We start from the raw sequence: 21,791 nt of genomic DNA, 5'->3' as shown, positions 1-21,791 counted from the left end.
TTAGCAGGAAAACTACTAAAATTAAAATAAAGTTTTTAGTGTAGTTAATAGTATTAAAACAATGTTAATTTCCTAAATTTGATAATTGCATTATGATGATGTAAAGGTGTTAACATTAGGAGCAGTTAGGTGAGGGATCTATGAAAACTACTGTTTTGCAACATTTCTTTGAGTCTAAAATTTGTTTAAAAATGTTTTTTAAATATAGAGACTATCTGAAACTTACATAGGAAAATATAAATGGAGCCTACATGTAATGATGCCAAGGAATTTATGATTAAAACTCTTTTACCCTCAAAATCTGAACCCAGAGATGGAATACCATTTTAAAGTCTTCATCCTTGCAATCAATGGTTAAAGAGTTCCCAAGCATTCAGTACATAAGCAAATAATATCTATTAACATCTCATTTTGGCCATCTCATCAGCCTCTTAAACAAATATATTTCCCTCAGTGGAAAAAACAAATCTGACCACCATTTCCAACTATCCAGGTGAGGCAACACTCACACCAGTCAAGGTATAGTTTGTTTATAATCCACGTGTTCCTGAAAAGTTGCATGTCAATCTAAATTTACAAAGCAAATCATGTTGTAAATGTATCAGGAATCTTCTCTACTTGAAGAATGTGCCATTATTTCTTTTGAAATATGAATAATAACCCCATAGTTTATCTTTTAGTAAATTGGTAGTCTTATTATTCATTTAAATGAGACACCACCAATTCACAATTCAAAAGCATTAACAGTGGCAACAATAAGAACCAAAATTTGCTCCTGTTTTTCCTTCATGGTCTCATCTCCCATCAGTCCCTCTTTTGGCTTTGTGCTCCAGCCACTGTGAGTTACTCTCAGTCCCTGAGTGTGCTTGGTATACTCCCATCACCATGCATGAACCATGGGCATGTTCTTGTGTGTGATTTCTCACTTAGGTTAGTTGTAAGTTTGAACCAAAGGTTGGCTGAATGTTTATATCGTCAGTTTAGCTTTTTTAGTACAGTCAAACTGAGGTTAAGTGAATTGCAAATGTTTGAGCACAGCTATTCCTCACATTACTCTCTTAGCTGGAATGTCTCATATCCAACCCTCTGTCTCCCATGAGAAGCTGTCCTTCAAAGCTCAGCTGACATGGTCTCACATGATCTCCTATAAGAACTGGTTGTTCACTCTTGCATGACCCAAAGCATTTTGCTTATATTCTTTTGTAATTTTATGATTGTATTATGTTTTCATTTCCATCAAAAGTCAGCTTCTTGATGGGGGTGAAGGGAAAGAGTTGGTTTCTTATTCATTTTAGCATTTTCAGAGTAGAGTGTGGTTCCTTGCACATAAACAATGCTCAGTGAATGATCATTAGATTGAACTGAAATTATTAGAATGCATAGAAATTAGCATAGAGAAATGTTTTACAACCACAAAGAGTTATAGTTGGATAGAAGCACTGTTTTTCAGAAACAACTCTGTTCTGAGGTTTGTTTCCCCATCTCTAATGAATGAATATTATAAAGAAAATGGGGTGATTCAATTTATCCCACTATATAAATGTAAACAGTGACAGAGGTCTCTTGGAACATTAATTCAATTTATAATCTTGTATTGAGCACCCATCTACTGTGTGCCATGCAGTGTGCTAGCATGTTACATGTATCACTTAGTTTCATTATTACTTTTTTACTTAAAAAGTCATTATCACTTAAAAGGTTGAGATCATCAGCAAGGAAGTGAGTAATTATGACAATTATTAGCTCAGGAAACATATCATCATAGAAAATATGACATATAAGGTGGATCTTGAAAGATAATGATGGATTTCACCAAGTAGGGGAGAGAAAGTGTGACTGAAAGCATTTTCCAAGCAGAAATGACATTATCAGCAAATACAGAGACATAGAAAATTATTACATCAGGAGGATAAGAAGCAACCTTGTGGGGTTAAAGTACAGTCTAGAAATGGAGGTAAGGGTCAGATTATAAAGAGTACATACAAAGAATTCCACCTTAATCCTATGTGCCCTGAGAGTTATGAAAGGCTTTTAAATGACATGACAAAATCAACTTTTCTTTCTTCCTTCCTTCCTTCCTTCCTTTCCTTCCTAACAAAACATCCTTAGAGAAGACACTATGATAAAGTCAGGAATACTGTGGACTCACAATGGCCTGCCAGTGGTAAAGTACATATTTCATAAACTTCATCCTCCAGGAGATTTTATTGTAAAAAAAAAAAAAAAAAAAGACATTATAAGAACCAAACTACATCAATCATAACCATTTTTTTCTGTGTGTCTTTGCTTTTGTTCTTGTTCTTATGAGAGTAATTTAAAGCCCTCCTGGATTAAAATGAATGAGAAAGGGTAATATCCATTTCACTTATAAAGAATTTTAAAGGTTTAAAAATTTCAAGTAGTCAATAAATGAGTTACATATTCTCCTAACTACGTATCAAAAGCTGAGAATTTTCAAGTGACCAGTGAGGTCTTTCACAAAAGAATAATACAGACCAGTGTTTGAGTTTGGAGCCCATCAGATATGGGTTTGAATCCTGTCCTCCAAACCTTATGTTTAAGTAATGGGAGAAGGGAAACAAATGGGACCAGCGGTGTTCCTGTCCGTGGTACTGAAATGTCACTGCTTACTAAGTTACTTGTTTTCCTACCCCAGGGCACCAGTAATGACTCCAACTTCCTCACGTTTTTTCTTTTACAAAAATTAAATTCTATGTTTATGACAAATTTACTAGTTTTTATAACATTTCAGAACAAATGCAAACCAGAACTTGCTCAGACATAGGGTTCACAGCCTGCTCCGATTTCCAACGACAACAAAAAGACACAGTAAATGACTTTGTTTCTGTTAAGTAAGGTTGTACTCGCCTTGAAGGCAAGGCCTTGTCATAGTCATTACTGTTCTCCATGATGTGTCTAACACAGAGCTGACGAGTGAATTCAATTTACAAATAGTAAACAGCCCCCACCCCTTTGCCCCTCTAGGAACTTTAGTGAATGAATAAGTCAGCAAATGAACAGTTCCTCGGGAGGATGACTCAAGGCTTCTTGCAACAGAAATATAAAAGGCCATTTACTCACCCACATCTTCAATACAGAAAATGTCAGCATATGTAACCAAGAGGAAATGTTTTCTGAGCATCTCAAAAGAAAATTCATATTATTAACCACAGATAGTTCACTTTCTAAAGGGAAGCACATAAAGTCCCCAAACAAACTTTTGTAACTGTGAAAGGATTTCTCTTCAGCTGGTTGAGACTCTTCTGAAGTGTGAAATGAGCCAGATAATATTCAGCTCTTGTTTCTTAGTCACCGAATTCTCTTTTCATGAATCCAATAAGTGTCTATTAAAATAAATAAACCCCCTAATGATTCAAGATAACCTAATCAAGAAAACTGAAATGGATAAAAGGCTAACTGCAAGAGGAGACTTGTCAAGGGCTTCAATAAATCCCTGACGAGGCGGTCATCTAAACCTGAAAAAAGATTTGTGCTGAGCATTTGGTTACAGTTCAAGGTTAATTATTTTATACCTTGGAAGTGGTAAGTAAAAATGATCTGCTTCTTTTTTTATTTATTTTTCAGAACCATACACCAAGTTCCAAATACTCTCAGAGACCAATTTCCAGCTGTCTCTGGGCATGCCTCACATTTCTACGGGTGTGTTTGTAAAGACTGATGCTGTAATTGAGAGTAATGAAAATTTTATTTCAGAACAACTCTTTAACCTCTGTTATAAAGGGCTCAAGTCAAGAGGGGATTTCATAAAATCTTGTTGCCCTCCTTACCATAGATATATGGGATACACATAGCTATCTAATAGTATGGAAATCTGGCATGAGTTTATGTAAACATGCATACATATACATACATACATACATACATACATACATACATACATACATAAGAACATGCACCTGAAAAAGCTGGCCATGTTTATTAAGAAGATGAATGAATCTGTAATCTTGTACTTCTCCACTTAAATACCAGAGAAAGATTAACAACAAAATGTACTAGGCTAAAATATCAAGCAGAGAACAATTAAAATATTTGCAGTCCCTGACTTTAGGTCCAAATTTCAGCATCCCTATGACAATACCATATATTGTGCAAACTGCCTCCAAATCTTATAAAAAGCAGGGGGAAAAAAACAAACACAGGAGAAAACTAGGAATGACACTTTTTTTGAAAGATAGGGGCTGGGACTAGGGTGAGGCAAGAAAGCAACTAGTGCACAAAATTTAGGGAGTGTAGTTTTGAAAATGTATGCCACCTCATATTTTGCATCCTAGGACCTAGCTTGCCTCACCCTAGTCTTGACCTGGTGAAGAATGATAATTAACAGTCTCTATGGCAAAGTGGTAGGAACTATTCACAGGTACCAACATTCTCCATCTGTAAGAACCCTGCTTTAACTCCATGTCTTCTTTGCAAGAGGGTAGGGAGAGTACAGAGAGGTAGCTTTAATACGTCAGCCTGATTTGCTTCAAAGTTACACGCAAGTTTCCAAAGGTGCCATGTCATAAACAGGCAAAATAATGCAATTCAAGATTGCTGCACTTGATAAAGGTGCGCTTAAAACCAGTACATCCACTTTAGCAATGAGTGAAATGTTTCTGACATTTTAAAACTTGTATATGAATTCTATAATTAATCTCTGTGGATATCTAATTAAAGACTCCCCAAAAAAGCTAGCTTTAGGGAATGAAACCTTAAAATAACTAATTGTAGGTGTAGTAAAAAAGAACCCAATTCCTCACTATAAGGTTGGTGTAAAAACTGAGGTCTTGAGGGAATTTCTGCTGATAATATCTCACAAGAATCTCATCCTTTAAGACTATGCCAAGAGAAAAAGGAAGATAATGAAGGCACAACTTGACAAGTAAACATCGTTGTGTTGACTGCCTACTTAGTTCGGCATTTGGGAATGTTGAGAAATCTCTACTACTCAGCATAATAATTTTTTCAAATGGTAATTATACTGTGTGTATGTATATATGTGTGTGTATGTACATATAGTTTTAATATACACACATATAGTTTTAATACCAATTTTATGGTAGACCCTGAAACAGTAGTATCCATGACCCAGTTGACAAGAGTAGAAACTTCTCCTTGATAGGCTGTCAAGATGACTGTCTTCCAAATAAACCTGCCCAGCAACAGGGGCAGCTGCTCAGGCAAGGATGCATGCCTCTTTTTAGTCTGCCTTACATGGTGAATCCAAGATGGCAAAAGCAAAATCATTGTGAGTGGGACTGAGATAACCAACTCATTTTACACAGAGCATCCTATAGCCAGTACTTCCTGTCATTTTTTTTACACTAGAGAGATGGGGCAGCCAAAGCTCTACTTCCAATAGTCTGAGCTATCCCAGCCCCAATAAAGCTATCTCCATAAAGGAAACTTAACAACATTAATGTCAAACCACTTTTGTGCAAAGTGGTAATTCTTTGATCCTTGTACAACATTTTCTAAAGGCTAAGAAACTAAATAATAAGACTAAAGATAATATTTTATACTTCGTAAACTTACTCTCCTACATGAAAAGTAGGCCTTAAAAAAAGAATTGAATTTTTAACTTGTATTATGTGTCATACAGTATGATCTCAATTAGGATATAAATAAGCATGTGTACACCCATGTACACACATACACATTAGAAGGAAAGACTCTAAAATGTTAACTATCTCTGGGTTGTGGAATGATGGGTGACTTATGTTTTTCAATTTATATTTTTCTTCATTTTCTGAATTTCCTAAAGGGAGGATGTGATTACTTATTCATAAAATAGAGATTACTTCTTTTTCAAAATATGTACAACTAAATTGTGCCTGGGACATTTTTTAAGAAGACACGCAAAAGCAAAAATTAATATGGTAACCCATGACTGAATGAAGAGAATATTTTAGCATATACACTGAGTGTGATATAAACTTCAATAGCAAAGAGCAGTAAAAGGAAAAAGCAAACTGAATAACATATTCATTATTTTTCTCTATGTAATCTGTCTTTCCTTTACTTTGCTTTATTTTAAAAGGACCTGCCACAGAGACCGGTATATTTTAAATCATTTAGCCTGTTAAGCAAATTAGATCAACTATAAAGAGAGATTTTATAATAAATATGTCCATAAAACCTGAGCTTGTAATCTACATCTAAAGCATAAGTAGCCTTATACTTAAGAATACAACTTAAGTCCGTAGGTGGTAACATGGAATACAGGATTTTTGGCTTGGGTTTTTTTTTTTTGTTTTTTTGTTTTTGGTAGAAACATAGCAATAAGGAATATAGGTCAGTACAGAATCTACTTGATACTAATGTATATGAAGCATAGAACCTACTGAAACCCAGTCGCCATAGAGAACACAGCTTCTAAAGGGAAAATGATTTCAGAATTTTGTATTGGAGGCCAGAAACTCATCTTCCCCAGCTGCAGTGGGACCACAGTTGTGTCTTGACATTTCACTTCTGCATGTAACAGGAGTAAGGACTTGCCTATCCTCGATCCTAGTGGTAGCTCCCATAGTTTGTGGGCCTGGGAAAGAGCGCATGGCAGGGACAGGAACTCAAGGATTGGCAGAGGTCTTTAAATATTGGTGGAGATGAAGACATCCTTATGTCATCTCTTCTGACATCACTATGGGTCTCTGATTACTACCACATCACTCTCTTTCTTTTACCCCAGCAGCATCTGGGGTTGGCCCTGTCATTACCATCATGAGATTCACAACCAGGTTGTCTGTTTCTCCATTTTGCAGTGTCTCAGCTTCTCTGTTTTCCTAATACAGAAAGCCAGCCACTTCCACTCCACCACACCCCACCCAAAAGGCAAACCCAATGCCTTTATGAAGTTTTTGCTCATTTGTTTATTTTTATTTTTTTTTAATGAGGGCAAGGGAGAATAGAGATTAAAATAATCCCCTTCCCATTCCTCTACCCAAACCTACTAGGAAAAGACAGTCACATATGTGGAGTTGAGTCTTTGGATATACAAATAATAAAGAAGGGCTCACTCTCCTTTCGAAAGAAACCTAACTTTAGATCATCCTTGGCATTCTATGAGCAGAACTACTGTAAGCTATAAAAAAAGAGCACAGGATAGGATATGAGATAAACAGTGAATTAGTGTCCAGGGAAAGGGGATGTCAAGGGAAAGAAATGTGGCTGAAGATGCTGTTACAAAGCACATGGCCGGCCCTGGAGGACTGCAGTGGGAGAACCCAGTGCTTACTGTGCTTCTTCTTTCTGGATTTCTACTTCCCAGATAACATATGATAAACTATAATTAGGGAAGAAGAAAGAAAGCAACCCTAAGAATGTAAAAGAGATAGAAGCTATCAAGGGACAAGGATGTCCTGTGGCCACTCAGACTGCATTTAAGGGTCATTCTGAAATTATGCAGAAAATGTCCTATATTCCTATACATTATGGTTCCTACTAAGGATCCTACTCAAGAGAACAATTGCTGACCATAGGACATCCTATCCCATGAAGACCAATCTGAGTATTCTGCAGAAAGAAAAGGGAGATAATCCTCAGGACACATACGCGCGCACACACACACACACACACACACACACACACACACATACACCCCTAAAATTGGTCCTAAATTGAAAACGAAGAAAAAGTGAAAGGTAAATGTGCATAAGCATAACTTTCCCTCTTATGTTTTTCTTCTGCTTTTCCTTTGTCTCTTCTCCCATGAAGAAAGGGGCAAGTCAGACAGGAGACAGTCAATGGAATAGGATAACAGACTGGCCATGCGTAACAAAGGAGCTGGAGCTGATCCAGAGGAAGAGACTGTCTATGAACCTACAAATGCATCCTGATGTAACACGCACACTAAGGAAACACACACTTTCCAGTAATATATTTCCACCAACAGGACCATAGGCAAACTGCAAAAGTCTGTCACCTTTTCAACTTCTTTTCTGAACCCCTCCTCCCATTGTGTCCCTAAGCACTTATAGCCCCCAAAGATCTTGCTCCACCACCCTCAGTCTAAGATTTTCCTTTCTTTTTCCTCCTTCTCATGCGAAGCTTGCCTAATCCACAGGCAATGTTAGGTATTATTCTTAATGGCTGATGACAGCAATCAAGACCAAGGAGTGAATGAGGTTTTATGGAGGGTTAATTTCTATTTAAAAAAAAAAAATTAAAAATGGAATGGAAGGAATGATTATATACATTCGAACTAGGCCTGTAAGGCTCCAAGCCTACTCCAGTTCACAAGCGTTCCTGGTTAAAGGTTCTCCTGATTTCCCCTCCAAGAGAATAGAGAGCCCTTGCTCTTCATCTCCCTCTTCTGTCACTCTAATAACTTCTGACCCCTCCAAAAAAATATAACACAAGAAGGAAAGGGAATGCAGGAGAGTAGGGGGAAACCTTTATTCTCTCTGTCCTCATAATCCAATAAAGAGGGTGTGGCCACTTCCCACTGCAGCTTGGAGAGGGTAAGTACTTTAGCAAAAGTCCCATTATTTTATTGATATATATATATCTCTTATGGATATGCACCAAATATACAGGCAAGGTACCAAATCACGCAATTGATTTCGATAAATAAGCTATTTATGAAGAAAATATTAGTACTTACAAAATGGAGTGAATAACTTATGTTAAACTGCCTTTGAAACCATCAGTTAAGTTCATTTAGCAGTACCATTTAAAAAACCTTAGCACCTGATTTGCCAACTTTGCCAGCCATTTACAATAAGGTTCCCCATTCAAAAACAAGAATGTGACCACTGCCCCTAAGAAAAAAGGAAAAACTTCAAAGCACCTTATTTATCGCCACTTAAACTCAATCTCACCCTTCAGTTTAATTCCCAGAATTACATCTTCTTCCAGATTCTACAAAATCAGGGCTACTAAGTTCTTCAGGAGGCATCAAAAATTTGGAGAGCTAAGTTTGAGCCAACTGGCAAACACAGCTTTCAATCAGCCACCTGAATTATTTTTGGAGGCTGGAGGCAACACCATTTCCAGAAGCCATGGTGCCAAGTCAATAGGAAGATTACAGGCATTTTGAATTTAGTTCTCAGACTGTGGTCTTCAGTTTTTCTTGAAATCTTCTTATTTAAAAAAAAAAAAAAAGAACTGAGTGAAACTTTGATATTTACGTCAAGTCACGACTAAAGGGCAGGTTTGCAAAATCAATTGTGTAGCTTTTATACTCACTGCACATTTACCACATATGTCCTTTATTACACAGTGGAAAACCATTAAATGCACAGTAGTTTTGCCAAGTGGCATTATGCATTTAACAGCTTTATTCGTTTAACAGCTCCAACTCTCATTATATTTTGCCATGTGGTACATGGGATTTTTTATGCATTTAACAGTTTAGGAAGGCTCCATGGTATTTTTTTTTTTTTCATGTATTTCAGACTATGGTTGGACATCCTATCTTAGCAAACTGCATTTCGGTGATTTCATTGAGAAGTAAGAATAATCTGGAAAAATTACTACATTGAAATTGAAAAGTAAAACAAATAGTTCAATCCTCTTCAAAGTTCCTTGATATTCTATTCCTTTCCCTTTATCAACATCTGAAAAATAACTTAAGTCAGGTTACTGCCAAACTACAGGTAAAAAATGCTAATCCCAAACCATATAATTAAATATAGCATTTACCTATATATAATTTTTAAAACTTAATTTTTATTGAAAACCTTCTTGCTTAATAGAAATACAATATTCAATAACATCTTTTCTTTGTAGCATACGACAGAAGATCTGTTAGGGATATGATGGACCATTTTACCGCTCATATATGTAGGGATGAAAACATTTGTCATGAAAGGACACAGAAGAAATCAAGCTCAGAATCAAAAGACTCCCAAAATTATGCTTTAGCAAACTTGTTTCCTCAACCCTGAATTAGGTAAATGTTCATTCATCTCAGGAAAATAAGTAGGCACCTCAGCCTAACCCATTCCAGGATAGGGTGGTAGTTGTCCCTTTAAAGAAATTGAAACAGACAGTAGATTCCATCAACTGTTGCTGCTTTCAGAAATTAAAAAAAAAAAAAAAAAACCTAAGCATCTGTCTACCCTTTTCCCTAGAGCATTCCATTCCCCATAATCTCAGCACTCTGAAAAACTGCGCTGGATAAGCTTCTATGTTTTCTGTTAAAGATTTTAGCACTCACTCTGGACTCCCCTACGTGTGTTTCCTCCTGGAAAAACAACTGTATCCTATACATAAAAGAAACACCTGACATCACAAGGTGTCTCTGGGGCTGGGGAACAGTGGTTATTATAACAAAGTCAGCCATTCCCTTGGTAGGAATAAGAGAGGCGATGAGACCTAGCTAAAACGTGGTCTCCGAAAGATCCTGTTTTATACATACTAAGTTTTGCTCAAATACCAAAGAGGGGAGGGGAGGAGGAGAGGGAGAGGGGAAGGATAAATAGCAGTGTTTAGAATTAGGAGAGAAATCATTCAGGGCTCATTATTTTTCAAAAAAGTTCTTTAAAAGAAAAATATCTGGGTTTTGAATTAGTCTCTATTCTGAACTCCAGTGGAAATAAAAGCAAACCGTAGAGCAAAAGGCAGAACATGACAGGTTCCCTAGGGATTATTATTGTTATTATTATTATAGGAACAGATGTATTTTTATTGGTAGGAGGAGGAGAACAGTCTAATTCCAGCTCTCGCTTTTACTCTTTTAAAAACCACTCACCTGACTTTTATTTGCAGCCACTTTGGCAAACAGGGCTTGAGACACCTTGGCCCTTTTCATCTCCTGTTGGATCTCGTCATAAATGGCAGCTGTGATGTTGACGTTGGCGCCGTCCACCTTAATGGGGAGGTCTGTTGTCGGTGTCGAGGTTTTGGCCTACCAAGAGACCATGAAAATAATAATTTAAAAAGTGCTACATTCAGCCCAGCCATCTGTGCAGAAATTATCAAAGGATTTCAGTCAGCTGATGCCAAACTGCATTAGCTACAGAGGGACACTTCCTGTCCATTATTCTAATCAGGTTAATTGTGATTGGAAATAATTGCAGTGCATTCCTATAGGACACACAGCGTCCTATAAACTCTGTTCCTTCCCTCGCAGTATCCTAGACAGTTCACAGGTAGGATGGCTACTCTGTAACTATAACCCATCACCTAACTGCAAAACAAGCCCATAAACACACACACACACACACACACACACACACACACACACACGCGCGCGCGCGTGCAGAGTTACCTTTTGGAAAATAGCACACCTTGGAGGAAGAGCCAATTCTTCCAGAAAAAAATGAATAAATGAGTAGAGGTCTCTAAATAATAAATTATTACTCAATTTAATGCACTCTCCTGAGTCTCTCTGATTCTTTATTAAAGCTTTACATATGTCATTCGAGTATGTATGGTTTCTCATCATTATCATCATTATGCTTCCCAGACAGTCACCTAATTTCACCTAGGAAATCAGTGGAAATGAAACAAAATTTCATTTCATAAAACTAGGCTTCAGAATGCCTTTGCTGTGCCGTTTTCATTTTCTTAAACTCATATTGTGGTTTTATGTATTCTGCTGTGCTCGTTTTAATTGAATGATTTCCCATCAGCTTCAGAGACAAATGAAGGACAATACAGAAGGTGTCTGTACTTCTTAGGGTTAGGATAACCCTAAAACATTTGAATCTACTTGATCCAAAAGACTTCAGAGCATTTGTTCTGGTGTGTGATGACAGGGGCCTGGGCAGCCTTCCCAGGACCTCTGGCAGCAGGACTCTAGGAAAACACACCCCAATCCCTAGGCTTGTGAACATGGCCAGCTGACTTAGTCTAAACTGGGTTTGTTTTTTGGTCCGTACTCACCCTAAAATCACAAACCAAGAAGGTTATCCCCAAATCATTAATGCCCCTCTGTGGATGACCTGAGCAGGTTTGGGGAAATACATGGCATGTAGTTTGGACACTGTGGGGTCGTTGTCAATGCTTTCTTGAAGTTGGAATTATGTCCCAAATTTCCATGAAGGCTTTGATTCCTAAGAGCGCCCAGTGACTTTTGCCATTCTCCTTTGACCTCCCTGTCTCATACTATTTTCTAATTACTGCAAAGAAATAAGAATATTTTATGCTGTACTTTTTATGTGTCGGGCACTCCAAAAAGTGTTTTACTTTTATTCATTTAACTCAAGAACTCAACAAGTTAGAGATTATTTTCATTTTACAGATGAAGACAATTGAAAATAAAATAGGATACTTAACTTACTGGAAGGACATGCAGCCACAAGTCAGACAACCATAATTTGAACTCAAGTCTTTCAGGCTCCAATGCATGGGCTTGGGACCACTCTGCTAATGTGCCTCCAAAATCTCCAATTTATACCAGTGCTATTTTTTACAGGTATCTTGACCCCAAGTTTGGAGTCTTCCTGTAACAATCCAATTCTGTCACTTTTTAAAAGAAATTGCTTTTTCTTCTGAAAATTTCTAGTTAACCCACAGTACATGTCCTAAATGCACATTTTAGCATTGTGAAGCTGCAATTACCACCAGGTGCCTTTCTCACCTCACATTTTCTTACTAGCCTCATTGACTATCTCACCTGACTGATCCAATCTTCTCTAGAACCTTGGAGGCTAAAATGAAAGCCCTCAGGCACTAAAATATATGGTTAGGAGCCCAGGCCATGGAATCAAAATAACCAGAGTTCAAATCCCAGCTCTACCACTCAGCCATGTGACGTTACACAAGGAATCTAATGCATCTCAACCTTAGTTTCCTCATCTGTAAAATGGGGATAACAATGCAAAATGGTGACAATCCAATTCATGCAAAATGCTCACAATGCCTGATACACAGTAAGTGCTCAATAAATGATCTTTCTTATCCTTGTATTGTTGTTTTATTATTAAGTGCATCAAGGAATGCTGGAGGTTTAATTTGAAACTTGAAATTTCTCCAATTTGTTTTAAACCAATAATAAAGTGCTGATGGGGTCTGGAAAATAATCTCCATGCAAGGTAATCAAGAAATGTTTTAAAAGACTTTAATAATGTCCCCTTTCACAATGTTTAACCAATAGAAAAAGAAGACTGTTTCAGAGAATATGAAATGCCGGTGCCATGACTGTATTCTCAAAAACATTTTGAGGAAAACATTTTATATTTATTTTCAGAAATCCCAACACTGCGAAATTAAATGACTGATTTATATTTGTCCCAAAAGAGCACCTTTATCTAGGAATTTTCTAGATGGGATTTTCTGTTGAGAAAAGCAAAATACTGACCCAATGTGGCCTCGTAAGTTGGTCTGGCTCTGAAAGTTATCAGGTCCTCGAAAAGATGTCTAAAATATAATCTTGCTAGAAAAATACTATGAAGGAGCAAGAAACAAAACATAGACCTGTGTGATTCTCTAACAAGAGTTACCTGATTTAACAACCAAGAAGTATGGCTGGACTCTCCTATAATGGTTTAATGGACTTCAAAAGTGGCAAAAATATTGGTAAATTTAATAGAAGTAAATATTAGTGCAAATTAACAACTCACCCAACTCAATAGCTCAATATGTATGCCCCAAAATTGAAAAAAAAAAAAAAATCCAATAAAAAAGCTTGATTACACTCTTCCAAAGTAAGCAGTCAGGAGACTTATTTTTGGTCTAACAGTAACTAAAACTCATAATTCACTAAAGTCTAAAATGTAAGTATCACAATTTGGCAGTGCATCATAGAAAATAATCTTCAATTAAAAGTCTATTGCAGAGTGCAAAATTATAAAAAGTTAAGATGTGTGAAAAAAATGGATGTATTTGAAAGAGCTCAAATATTTCTACTAGAATAAAATTTTGCTTCTATGCTCAATCAGTTCCTTGAAACTTACCAGAAAACAAACTTATTAAAAAACCAAAACTACATCTAAGCAAAAAAATCCTTTGGTTTCAAAGTACCCATTTTTCTGATTTGTACAAATGTGTATCTGTTAAATGTTTTGAGAACTGTCACTCAGAGGGAACTCGTAACCATCAGTAAATGAGATGGCTTTATCATAAATCTATTGAGTAGTAAATTTAAGGGAAATAGGCAGTAGGTAGAAATGAATGGACTCAGATCTGAATTGGAAATGACTGACTTCAGCCTTTGATGCTTTAGTTAGGATCTTTGAAGCACACAGCATTACCGGGTGTATGCATTTGAAGGAGGAATTGAGAACAGAATGTGTTTAAATTGTGGAGAAAGGAGGAATGGAAAGCTGAGTCAGAGAGTCCTAGGGGAAATCACCCTAGGAAGCAAAATAATGAAGGCTTAACTTTCCACTACCATTTTCTAAGGGAACATTGAATGATCCCCTAGTCATCTTAGCTGCTGCATATGCATGCTTCCAACACACACAGGTTTCTACCACCCCCATTTTGTCTTTCTCAGATTGCATAAAGCAGAGCTTGGACTACTCTGTCAGTCCCCTGACCCCAACTACCTTAACCCCATCTGAATAAATATACAATTTAAGGAAAAGCAGTGTGTTTGCTATTCAAACTCAGCTTCAACACCAATCCCCTAACCCCTTTGATAATTAAACCACTGTATGCAGACATTGCTAGCCTACCGCTCCATCCACTGCTGCTCTCCTGCCATGCGTGGAAGAATGGTACTTTCTGTTTCTAAAGAAACCAAAATGGCATGTGATATAGGAAAGGATAACTACTTTTATATGGTCGGTTTCATATCCTCTGATTGACATGTTCAGTGGATTAAGAAATCCTTGAATTATATCTCTTAGTTTTAGAGGGAAAACACAGTTTATCAGTGAAGGCAAGATACTTCCAAAGCAAAGAGTGAAGAGTCAGTGGAGCAAATATCTCACCTGAGGAGTTCGGGAGGAGCTGGGACTGCTAGAGGCTGATGAGACCATGCTCACATTGGGGTTCATGCTCCGCTCTCTCTCGTCCTGGTATATGCGATCCCGCTCCACTTCCGGCAGATTGAGGAAATTCTGCATGGCCCTCAGGTTTACCAAAAGAGACTGAGAGGCTGTCCGAGGATCTTCTTCCTTACGCAGAATCTCGGACAACAATCCCTGATTAAACGGAAAAAAAAAAATTTGGCCAAGTCACATCTGCAGGTGTGTGTGGTTTCTGCTTTCCACCCCTCTCCCCCATTATTTGTTTGATGTAACCAGCTGGCTGTGATGTCAAGAACTTCAGTCTAATTCCTGAGGGTTCTCCAGCAGGAAGATTTGGTGGGAATGTGCTTGCCTTCCGGGACTGTGCCTTATTTTGGACCATTCTATTCTGACACTTTATCATCACTGTAATAATCATTGGTATACAGAGATGCCAGCTAGCAAGGTAGGCGCTTGGGAAAAATTGTGAAGCTGCAATTACCACCAGGTGCCTCCTACAAGTATTTCAGGAACTGTTAGAACTCTCTCTGCTTGAAACTGGGAACACTTGGCAGTCCTGCTCAGCTTTAAAAATCTGCCAAGTTTGGTAAATTTAGTTCCGACATTTAAACAGCATGGGAGATTTACATCGAAAAGAAAAAAAAAAAGTTTGGCTGAATTTCTATGTGACTGGCCACTGTTTTCAATATAGATGTTTCTTATGGCAAAAAATAAAAAATAAAGACACAAAGCGAATGGCTATAATTTGTGTTAACCCTCTGATAGCTTCTCAATCCACACACATAATAGACATTCTTGCATCTGTACCACAGGACACCCAAACCATTTTAGGAGATGCCTAAGCCCACAATTAAAGGAGTGGAAACGTAGTCACTTCCGGAGAGGGGCCAGAGCGCAACATCGGAGAATGCCATGATAGGCTTCCTGAATGTGTGATTTATCCAAATAGAAAGCTTTAAGTAGAGATTAGTATTTTCATGTGCTCTTGATGACAGAATTCACAAAGAAAAGGAAAAAAAAAGACAGGTCTGGAGAAAAGTAGTATGACTCAAAAAAGAGGCTGAAGACCAGAATTGGAACACTGTAATACTTCCATTCTGCACACTTATTAGATTATCACACAGAGGCATCTTTTTACAGTCCCAGCTAACATCCTTGCTCAGGGCAGTGTGAGATCAGGGCTTGGGATCATCCTCCAGGAAGAGCTGAGATGGTAAACTAACCTCTGTATCTTAGAACAGATGGGGCAACCCGAAACCATGAAAAGTAGATGCCAAGGACATTTCCACTGAGGGGAATATTTATGCAAAAGAAACACTATCAGATTTTGTAATATATGGCTTAAATATAAAAAGGCATTGGATGCAAGAAGAATATGCCATCTCTGTTTGGCCAGAAATCTTCAGGGTAAGGTTGACAATCTCTGAAGATGAAGTAACGCATTATAAATTAGTGAAGCGAATGTCATTTACAGGAATGTGCATCACAGAGTTATCAGCACTCCAAGAAGGTAATCACCACTCAGAACATCACATAAGACAATTTTACTGTGAGGAATCGACAAGCCAGGATGCCATCAGATAGTTTCGCAACTTGGGTGTCATGTTAGTTTGATTAGAGAAGTCTTTACAAATGAGAATAAAATATGCCATACAGCGAAGCTAGAAGAAGTAGGGCTGGAGACCAGTTAACGAGTGTGTGTCTGTGTGCATGCATGCTCACGGAAAGGGCAAGGTAGAATGTATATGTAAAAATACCTACTGGTAAAATGATTCTAAGAAAATCCAGATTTCTTGTCATGCTTTTAGAAGCAACAAGTGAGACATCTGTCTTCCAGAAAATGTTATACAGTCTAAGTACTGATTTTCTTTCTAAAATTAAAAGTCAGTTCTGCCTTAAGTTATCCTACTTCCATTTGCACTAAGCAAGATGAAATATTAATAAGAAATTTGTTTCTAAGATAAAAATCTCCAAATAAATATGTGGAGAGGCAAGAGGGAAGTGGATTTAAAATCAATACTAATTTCCAATACCAATACGATGCTCCGATCGATATTTTCTGAGCTTTCATTAATGATGAACTCTGCACATAAAGGATGAGTTGGTCCCCTCCTCCACCTCCTCCTCTCTCATACATAATTTTAGCATTTTAATAAATCACAGACTATCAAATTTAGATGAGTTTTAGGGTCTATATAGCTATATCCTTCATGCTACTTATTTATAATTATACTTGAGATACCTGAAAAGCAAAGTTTGTAAACTTATTCTTCTTTCATAAAATTATTTTCACAAGTTGTAGAGTAGAGTATGGCTAAGATTTTTCAAACTACATAGTAAAATAACAAAAACTATTGTTCTAATAGACCAGGCTCAAAATTCTAAGTTCGTTCATTCCTCATCAATTAAAAAAAAAAAAAATCACTCTGAAGCATAGAGTATTTTTGTTTCTTGTTTTGCTTGGTTTACTTTTTTTTTTTTTCCAACATTTAAATTGTAGAGTTCCTTCCCCTGCATTTTTTGCATGTTGGACAACTTTATAGGGAAATGAATCTATCTTTAAGAAAAATCAAGACAAAGCATCCTTGTAAATGACTGCTCATCAGCGTCATTTCTGAAGGGAATGAGACACAATATTTGTGTTTTAAAGAGCTGGTAGAATATACTGTCGCCTCTGTTTCATTTGCCTAATTGAAGATAAAGTCTCAAACCAACAAGGTGGCCAGTGCCGCCTTCATGTATTGCCCCAGAGAATGAGAACCCTGTTCTAAATTCTTTACTTAAGGTCTCATCTGTGTAGCCATGATCCCAAAGCAGATTCTTTTTACCTCAGACATTTTCAATAACAAGTAGCTAACTGGTGGGTGCAAGAAGAGGTTTAGTTGTTTCATTGAGCCTTTTTCATATTGGTTATTTATAATCTTTTAACTATTTAAACTGGGATGTTTAAAAATAGAGTTCAAATTCTGCAGGCTCATAAATATAAAGGGATTTTAGTTGAAAATCATCATAGGGGAAAAAAGTCAGAAAAAAATCTATGGCATAATTTAAATATACTACAAATCGCCCCATCTGATTATCAAGATAAGTAAACGTTTATCATATTGAAACTGTCTGGAATAGAACATAAATTAATAATTTATCTCACATAAATATTTCTAAAGCCCTTGCCACTATATTGTCTGGCATTTAATTATCAACCAGACAGGCAGGAGGTATCACTTGAACATTCCCATTATGCAGCCTGAGATATAGAGAACGTGGCATGGTGCCTGGGCACTGAAAAAAAATAAGATGTACTTTTATGAATAGAAAGGTCATGAATATTGAGAATATGAAAATTGAGGGAAATTAATAAATTAACCAGAATATTGCTTATTAAACTTTCATATCGGTAATCATATTAAAACGTATTGCAAGTATTGAGTAAAGTAGCCATTAAGTATTTTCCTCATTGTAGGCAACAGAGCCTTCTCAAGGGAGAGGTTAAAACAATTCCCTCCTCATTATGAACTGAGGTTATGTAAGAACAGGAACATGTTGACTGAAAAGGAGTAGAATGAACAAATGCACAGGATAGAAAGACACTATTATAGACAAATAGCTCTTGGGTTATAAGGGAGTTGGGAAAATAAAAAAAACCTCAAACCGGCCTTCTCCCTAGCCTTTTAATGGGGGACTTTGTAAGCTTCATATTATTTCCAGCACCAGCAGAGAATATCATGAGGTTGGCAGATTATTCAACAAAAGCAAAATAATTCAAAATGCAAAACAAGAGATAATATAATGCCATCTAGTTTGGTTAATATAGGTTATCTCCACAGACAAAACATTCAATTTTTAAAAGAAAAAAACTGATGTATTTATTATTTGTAGTATTAAACAATATTTATTTGTAACAAATTAAGTGACTTTACAGTTTCTAAATTTGCAATTTATGTCGATGAACTTTCTTACACTGAGCTTGAGCCTCTCAGACCTCCCCAGGCCACTCAAGGGCTGACTGCAACAGTTAAAGTCATTCTTGACCAGCTTTTAACAGATACCCACTCTTCACAGCTCTCACACCTTTGGTAATTCTCTAGGATTAGGTGTTACCTCCCAATGATTATCTAGAGAAACCCAAAATTCAATTTACCTATTACCAAAGAATGACAGGTGAGTCTATTAATTCGTTTCTTATTTACGACTTGGTACAAAGCTCAGAAAGGAATGAGAAGATTAAGACACAGATTCTAATGCCAAGGAGTTTACTATACGATGGTTTATAGAAGCACAATGTAAAAGATGACAAGTGTCATAAATTCCAGATAGAACTAATGCCATTTCAGTTCAAAAGAGGATGAATGTATTGCCAACCGCAGGACTCAGGGAAAATGCATTGGAAGAGGTGGTACTTAATGTGGCTGGGATTTGAAATATACACAGTACATGGATACAAAAATAATGGTGAGACCCAGCAAGAGGGAGGATGAGTGAGGGATTGAGCAGTGTTAGAACATTCGAAGAAAAAGAAAGAGCATGACTAATCTAGAATATCAAGAGAAGTTTCTGTTTCATTAAAAGCTTCAAAAAAGGGAGTACGAAAACTGATAAAGCAGTAAGAGACATTTTGAAGTGAAAATAATAGTCCACATTAATATAATTCTGAACTACTGGAGTATACACAAACTAACTAGCAAACATTACCCCCAAAATGAAGTGATATTAGATAATCTGTTCAGCCTTTTTGTCACCTGCAACAAATTAGGCTTTCAATATGCAAAACATCTTCCTTCCAGAAAAACAAATGATCATGATTCCATTTAATTGTAATTTAATGAGGCATAATTTATTTTTTAAAGTGATATACACCAGGTGTGTACTGAGGAAACTAGCCCAGCCAAACCCTAGTGCTTTTCTTTGGGAAAAAAAACCTCAAACTAGCCAGAGACTATTTTCATTTCTGTAAATTATATTTCTGTTTGTGGAAGTTGAAGTCAGAGGTATACAGGGTAACTTGCAGTGTTCATATATTTATTATAACATATAAGTTTAAAGTAACTCGACCTCCCCATCCCCCCTAAAAAAAATACTCACTTATCATATAAAGCAACTAGTTTGGAAGTGTTGGGTTCCAATCTAAACAAAGGGAGATATTGAATGTCACAGAAATCCCAAAGATAGCTTAAGTGACCTGTATACTGAGTCAAATTGTATGCTTGACACTTCTTTAGAAACATTTAGACTGGGTACTTTAGAGAAAATAAGTCCTATCCCCTCATAACATGTTGTAATTATGAATTATTTTTGGTTGTATGAACAAAGTACACAGGCTATATAATGACAGTCCTCCTCAGAAATCAATTTATATCTCTTGAATTGAAACATATTTACTATTTAGTGGTGAGTCTGAAATATACTGTTTTAGGTAATAGTTATATATCACTGTAAACAAATGATGTCATACCAATCAACAAGGTTAAAAGGCACGAAGACCCTCATTTTACAGATAAAAATTACAGAGTGTCAGAAGTAGAAGGGGCCTTGGCACTCATGTGGGCCAAGTCTGCTTCCTGCCCCTACGTATGACCTATCATACACTTCCTTTGAAACATAAAGTTAAAAAAAAAAGTTTCCTTCAAAGGTAATCTTCTCATTTCCCCACCCCTTTTGCATGCTTATGTTAGCCTTAATTTTCACACAATTCTGAAGTGTCTGGTTCCAGCTGACATGAGAGTCAGAAACTGGTATCCCCTTAAGGAGACTAGGTAATACCAAATTCTTGCCCTCATCATACAAAGTGAACTCTTCAGATGTCAGTGGTAAATGTACAGTTAATTGAAGCTGTGAAATAGGCTGCATGGCTGCAGGAAGGACTGACAGCCTACCATTTGAAAGCTGACTTAACAGAATCAGTTCCCTCCTAATCTCTGATCTTATTTCTTTTTAGACACTTCTGAGAGGCACTGCCCCTCTGCTCGCAAATATAAACAGGTATCCCTAGATCATATATTCATAATCTACAAGTCCTCTATGAACTTGACTGCGGAAATTCATTTGTGTAATTCTAAAAATACTCAAACCCCTTCACCCCCTCCCTCGAGCACTGCTTAGCCAAGAAGCCAGAGTATTTAGTCTGATTTGAATAAAAGGTATACAGGGCACAACAATGACAATTTGATTTTTATTATTACAGATATGTTAAATCCTCAAAGAAAATGATGTTATTGCATTAGTTTAATAAAACTTCTCTTTTATTATAATATTTCTTTATTAGGAAGGACAGCCTATGCATGTAGCATTTTTGTAGGATGGGGGTGGATAAAATTGAGCTTCTAAAGGGAATTAATATACTCTGCAAATATTAAATGCATATACAAGAGTAACATTTGCAGATAAATGTTGCTGCTGCAGAGATGTATTCTGATACACTAAAAGACTGTGTATATGTTTATATGTATATACACTGCAGTTGGCAATATTTCCTCCTTTGAATGGGAATGGTACTAGTTCTATCTTACTTTTATGACACTTATCATCTTTTATATTGTGCTATAATAAAACCTCTTCTCATCATATAGTAAACTCCTTGGGAACAGAATCCATATATTTTTTGCTTAGTGGTTAGTTGGAGATATACTGGAATATAGGGCTCTAAGAAGACATCAAACATATATTTTTCATTTTTCTGAGAATTGGGGGTCCTATCCTTGCTGAATAGCCAGCAGCAGACCCTGATGGACTACATATTAAAAGCCTGATTCACATGTAAAAGATCGATTTGGCTTCATCAACTATGAAGTAGGAGATAGCAAGAAGCATTTTTTTCTGTGTGAAAGATCAAGATGGCATTGAGCTATATGCTAGAGATGAGGTGGAATTCTCAGTGATTCTTAATCAGAGCACTGGCAAGTGCAGCACTTGTAATGTCTGGCGACTCTGTGAGGC

General features: G+C 36.8%; 1 protein-coding gene across 4 annotated transcripts in view; it reads right to left on the bottom strand.

Moving 5' to 3' along the window:
- SATB2 (SATB homeobox 2) overlaps positions 1–21,791 on the bottom strand; it is a 182,233-nt gene that overhangs the window by 40,715 nt on the left and 119,727 nt on the right. For all 4 annotated transcript variants that reach the window (XM_011369214.2, XM_023535984.1, XM_023535983.1 and 1 more), the window contains 2 exons: positions 14,823–15,035; positions 10,694–10,849 (listed from right to left, as the gene is read on the bottom strand). In XM_011369214.2, coding sequence (XP_011367516.1) covers positions 10,694–10,849; positions 14,823–15,035 — 369 coding nt within the window. The remainder of the gene's footprint in view (positions 1–10,693; positions 10,850–14,822; positions 15,036–21,791) is intronic.

Source organism: Pteropus vampyrus, unplaced genomic scaffold (genome assembly GCF_000151845.1).
Source record: "Pteropus vampyrus isolate Shadow unplaced genomic scaffold, Pvam_2.0 Scaffold146, whole genome shotgun sequence".
NCBI classification, from domain to species: domain Eukaryota; kingdom Metazoa; phylum Chordata; class Mammalia; order Chiroptera; family Pteropodidae; genus Pteropus; species Pteropus vampyrus.
The sequence above is the reverse complement of the archived record's forward strand: the minus strand, read 5'-3'. Positions and strand labels throughout refer to the sequence as shown.